At 58.9% G+C, this 5,529-nt stretch overlaps 1 protein-coding gene across 1 annotated transcript; it reads left to right on the forward strand.

Annotated features, from left to right (window-relative positions):
* Window positions 1–2,426: 2,426 nt before the first annotated feature.
* CBLN1 (cerebellin 1 precursor) lies at window positions 2,427–4,586 on the forward strand. Its single transcript, XM_039242069.1, has 3 exons — window positions 2,427–2,690; window positions 2,832–2,951; window positions 4,238–4,586. The coding sequence occupies exons 1-3, from the start codon at window positions 2,427–2,429 to the stop codon at window positions 4,433–4,435; spliced, it is 582 nt and encodes a 193-aa protein (XP_039098000.1). The 3' UTR covers window positions 4,436–4,586.
* Window positions 4,587–5,529: the final 943 nt, after the last annotated feature.

Raw genomic sequence — 5,529 nt, forward strand, 5'->3', positions numbered from 1 at the left:
ACGACTGTAGAGGCTATCGTTGGTTCTACACAAGTGCTTCTCCAGGGACCCTCCGCGGCTACAGCTGCCAGCTATACTGGATGGCCGCTACACTGCATGCAGTCTCTTATTCAGCTCTCACCTCCTAAATTAGTTCATGCTCTCACAGGTGTAATCACAGCTGGCAACGCTTTCTGGGGATGTCTCAAAAAGATCGGAGTTGGAAAAATATTTTGGTGTTATTTTAAAGGAAAATTGTTGCCTCTTCCCCCACCTTTTCCCTTTCTCCTGGCGAGCCCAGTGACACCCCCCCCCCCCCCGCAGGCCTTCAAACAGAGGCGGGGTCGGAGCTGGGGTTCCAGCAAGGTAATTCTTTACAGCTATCAAAGTCTCAAAAGAAACAAAGAAGGCTGAGAAGCTGGAAGGCGTGGCTATTGGCCATTTGCAAGACAGATTTTCCCGCGTGGGGGAAAGCGTACCCTAGGGGCAGCAGACCGTGCTGGCAGCGAGCTCGGAGATGTCAAAGGAGAGTAGTCAGTCCGCGCCCTCAGGTCTTGCAGGATCCTTAGGCTTGCTTGCGCCTGGCCGCCGCCAGCCTACAGGCCATTCTGGCTTGGCTGAGCACTCAGGTTCAAGGTCGCCTGGGGGTGACCTGAGCGCCAGGTGCCCCGGTGCCCAGCATCCCGACCCGCCTCCGCTTAGGGTCCGGAGCTGGCACTTGTGCTCTGGATACTACCGAGAGGTCCGCTCGCCCTTTGGCTTCTGCCTGATTAAATGCAGACGTTCACCCTTCAGGTCTCACCCTGCCGGCACCTCGGGCTGGAACGCGCCCTTTTCACTTTCTCTCTCCGCAGCTCCCCTCTGCCTGCCACTTAGCAAAATTGTATTTTTACTTCCCCGTATGAGATTCCGTCTGTGTGTAAAGTTCTAAGTCAATGGGTGAAGCAAAAATTCTTGTAGGGTCAAAATTACTCTTGAAAAATCTCCCATAAGTCAGAAGATTTGGTGTCTACAGTCAACGTTGATGTGCAGGAACGTGTAGCTAAAACAAGTAGTAAAGGTGCAGAGTATATAAAAAATACAGATGCAATATATAAAGTGTAAGTGCAAAAGAAAAAACGATATCAGGTAAATGAGCCTGCGTGCAACGCCACTGTATAGTTACTGCCTGGTGTGCTGGACTGTAAGAGTCACGAAGGCAGGCCTCGTCTGTTTTGGCTCACCACGGCATCCTCAGAGCCTGGCCCAGTGCCTGGGACTTCCTACGCGTTCAAAGATCTATCCCGAATAAATGAAGGAAGGAAGGCACACCCGATGGGACTCCGTGGCCCGCAGACAAGGGGGCTGGAGGGAGGCGCCAGGGAGGCTGGGCGAGCTCCACCCCGGTGGCCGAGAGTTGCGGAGCCGGGCGCTGAGGCTGGCGTGGGGTCCAGCGAGCCGGCTCCGGACCGCCGCACCTGCACGTCCCGCAGAGGACACGGCTCAGGCCCCGCCCCGCCGCGCACGCACGCGCCCTGCAGCCCGGCCGCCCGGCCAGCTCGCTCGCCCAGGCTCACCCGCGCGCTTGGCTGCCCCTCGCGCCTGCGCCCGCTGGGGGGCGCTCCCCTCCCGCCCCGCGCGCTGACACGCGGGCGTCCCCCGCACCCCTGATGCTATTCCCGACCTTGGGTGCGCGCGCCGCCTCCTACCTGCGGGCCGGCGATTGGAGGCGCGCGGAAGGGCTGAGAGGGCTGAACAAGACCGTGGCATGAGGCGGGACGCGAAAGAGCGAGCCGCCGCGGCGGAAGGTCTGGGCACGGGCGCGCGCCCCCGCGCGCGCCCCCGGCCCTAGCTTCCTCAGTCGACTCCCGGCTAGAGCCCAACCCTGCTGCCGCGCGCCGCCCGCCTTGCCGCGCCTAATAACAACGGCGCCCGGGGTCAGGTGGCCGCGCGCGGACAGCGCCTCCATTGGCTCAGCAGGGAGCGCGGAGCATTAGGATTGGTTGGGGGGCGGAGCCTCGGCCGGTGCGGGGGCGGAGCCGCAGAAGGAGGCGGGCTGGGAGACAGCGGGGGCGGGGCCAGGCCGTGGTCCGCGCCTTTGTGCCCGGCGCGCGCTCTCCGCCCGCTCCGGCTGCAGCGCCGGCTGCATCAATAATTCAGAGCGGCGGCGGCGGCGGCGGCGGGTGCGAGCAGGAGGCGGCGGAAGCAGCGGGGACCGAGCGGCAGCGGCTATGCATCCAAGTGCGGCTGGGCAGCCGCGGCACCCCTGAGGCCCGGGCGGGGCTCCGGGTGCATCGCGCGGGGGGCACGCTTGCCACGGAGTACAAGGAAGAGCAGTAGTGTCCAGAGCGGCATCTGCGAAGCTGCGCACCGAGCTGAGGAGGGGGCTTCGGAGTGGGGCTGGGGCGGGGGGGCGGCTGGCGCAGGCAGCCCCCGGGGTGGGGGGCGGGGTGGGCGCCGGCGCCGCGATGCTGGGCATCGTGGAGCTGCTGCTGCTGGGGGCGGCGTGGCTGGCGGGCCCGGCCCACGGGCAGAATGAGACGGAGCCCATCGTGCTGGAAGGCAAGTGCCTGGTGGTGTGCGACTCCAACCCCACGTCCGACCCCACGGGCACAGCTCTCGGCATCTCTGTGCGCTCCGGCAGCGCCAAGGTGGCTTTCTCTGCCATCAGAAGCACCAACCACGAGCCGTCCGAGATGAGTAATCGCACTATGATCATCTACTTTGACCAGGTGAGTGCTCCGGGAGATTGGTTTGCGAAGGGGTGAGGTGGAGGGTTGCTGTTCGATCCACTCCAGGGCTCTGCGGAGGCTCGGCATCAGGAGTTCGGGACTGACTCTTGTCTACTCCCCTTCGTTCCCGTCTCGTTGTAGGTACTAGTGAACATCGGGAACAACTTTGATTCAGAACGCAGCACTTTCATCGCCCCGCGCAAAGGGATCTACAGTTTTAACTTCCACGTGGTAAAAGTCTACAACAGACAGACCATTCAGGTCAGCCGCTGCCTCTGGGTCAGGCCCGGGGCCCAGCAGGGGGCTGTTAGCCGTCGCAGTGAGCCGGCCGTTTGGGGGGGGTGGGAGGTAGAAGGGGCAGCTGCATGTGCCTGGGGTGGCTTGGATGGACGAGGAGCAGGGCCTCACAGTTCTGTGGCTGGGACTGTCTCTTCTTCTCTCGCCGGCTCTTGGAACCTAGTCCCCTTCCCACACAGAGTTTCCTCCCTTCGCCTTCTGGGCCCCTCCAAAGAGGTTCTTCCTCTTTCCTACGGGGTACCAGGGATTTCCCGTAGCGGTTGCTGGTTAGCATCAAAGACAGTTCCCTCCAGAAGCTTTCTGCGACCGTCGCCTTCAGCACCACAGACAGTATCCTCATCCTCTGTCCCAGATGGGAAGCCTGGACTCCTGTGCGCTTGCCTTCAGCACCACGCTCGGGGCCGGGAAGGGAGGGTGCTCCTGGCATCCTTTTGGCGACTCTGGGTTCTTGAACTACCGGCGCCGAGCCCAAGCAGTTGAAGGGTGGAGAGAGAAGGGGGGGGGTAGTGTTACTCCCTCTGGCGGGCTCCAGCTGTGCCCGTGCCACTCACCCTCCCTCCAGGATCCCGAAGGTGTCCAGGTGTCCTTTGGGCAAAGACAAGAGCCGGGAAGCAGGGCTGGGGAGAGGGCGCTCGGTCTTCGGCCGCTGATGCCACGGCAAGGGCAAAACCAGGCGGCGTCGGCTCGGCCGGATCTGGGATAAGCGTTGAGCCCAGGTCTGGGGATGAAGCAGAGTGCAGCCCCGGCGGAATTTCTCATCAGCCCAAAGCCTTGCCCAGCTTCCCCACCGTGCCTCCACTGTGTCAGGCAGCTAGGACCGGGAGGAAGCACGGTTTGATTTGGTTTGGTTTAGTTCTCCCGGAAACTCCAGTTGCCTGAGTTTCTTTTTGAAGCGGGGTGGAGTAGGGGATGGGGTGAGGGGTGGAGACGAGTGTCTCCGGACACCTGAGCCGCCTACGGGTTCATTAAACGGGATAAAAGAGCTCGGTCAGGATTTGCTTTGGCGCTCTAGGAATGAAAGTGACTCCCATTTTGCGGGCAGACCCTTCCTGTCACCCAGATTAGCTGTCTTTCGACCCACTGGACCCTCAGCAGTAAGCTGCAAAGCCCCCTTTTTTACCCACCCACCCCCTTCCACCAGGCTCCCAGGTCTTTATGGCTGTTAGCCAAGCGGCGAAGGTTCGCGTCTCCACCGCCGCTTAGGTACCCGCCTCGGTCGCGCCTCTGAAGCAGGCCTTTCTCTTTCCCAGGTAAGCCTCATGTTAAACGGGTGGCCGGTGATTTCAGCCTTTGCTGGTGACCAGGACGTGACCCGAGAGGCCGCCAGCAATGGAGTTCTCATCCAGATGGAGAAAGGCGACCGAGCATACCTCAAGCTGGAGCGGGGGAACTTGATGGGGGGCTGGAAGTACTCGACCTTCTCCGGATTCCTGGTCTTTCCCCTCTGACTGGCTCACCGCCGGAATGGAGGCAGGGAGAGGGCGAAGGCAGGAGGGGGAATGAGAAGGCGGCACGACTGGAAACTTCCTACACGATCCCCAGCTGTATCTGGGTAAAAGGTGCGCGCCGGCGGTCGGACAACTTTGTCCGTTTCCTCATTAGGAGAAGTAAATTCTGCTTAGCTCTGCGCGCTCCCATTTCCAAAAATAAACTCGCCTCCCCCATTCCGGTTGAAGTAATCAAGAAAAACAGACTGCCTTGTCATTGTTTCTTACCCCCATGTTCATGTTCCCTACAATTTATACAAAAGAAACTTTGTATTTCACTGTATAACGTGAAATATCTTCTTCCTCAGTCCCCTCAGAATCTTTCCACCCGCTGAAATCTAGTATCCCTCTCCCCCTTTTTTAGTTTGGAGAGGGGAATAAGGTTTTTGTTTGTTTTTTTTTTTGTTTTGTTTTGTTTTGAATGGGGGAGGTAGTTTTAATTTGGCAAATATTGCTCTTAAAACACCGCTCAAGAGTTAATTAGCTGAAGATACTTTGTGTCCTCCACTGCTTGTTAGCAGACAGGACTCACCTTGGTGACTGGTTCAAAAATATATATAAATATATATCATTTGTATTCAAAGAACTCTTCCCAGTGGAAACTGGCTGTATTTCCGTATTTCTATGTCCTATTCGGAGTGATCGTGAAATCTAAGGCTGCTTGATGTTCTGATGCTTGTCAATGCCCTCGTGTTCTGTGGCTCCACTAAATGCCAGGAGGTTCTTCCGGACGTTTCCTCGTCCTCTGTAACATACGTGTGAATAGCCAAGATTTAATTTTGCTTTAATCCAATAAAGTTGAAGTGGGACTTTTATTTTTCTGAAACAGCTTTCTAAACTCCGCATCTTCCCCAGCTGCGAGGTTTGGGGGCGGGCTGTGGAAGGGCAAGGCCCAGGGACGTAAGGGCTTCTAGCAAAGCCGGCCTGTGCTCCTTTTTGCGCCAGGCCTAGAGCCAGCCCGGCATTCGCCTGTGCTCCCTGCTTTGGCCAAAACCTTGCCTGGCCAGGAGACTCTACCGGCCTGGAAGCGAAGTTTGGATTTTTCGAAGTCCAAA

Source organism: Hyaena hyaena, unplaced genomic scaffold (genome assembly GCF_003009895.1).
Source record: "Hyaena hyaena isolate Hyena2069 unplaced genomic scaffold, ASM300989v1 scaffold_7, whole genome shotgun sequence".
In the NCBI taxonomy this organism is placed as follows: Eukaryota; Metazoa; Chordata; class Mammalia; order Carnivora; family Hyaenidae; genus Hyaena; species Hyaena hyaena.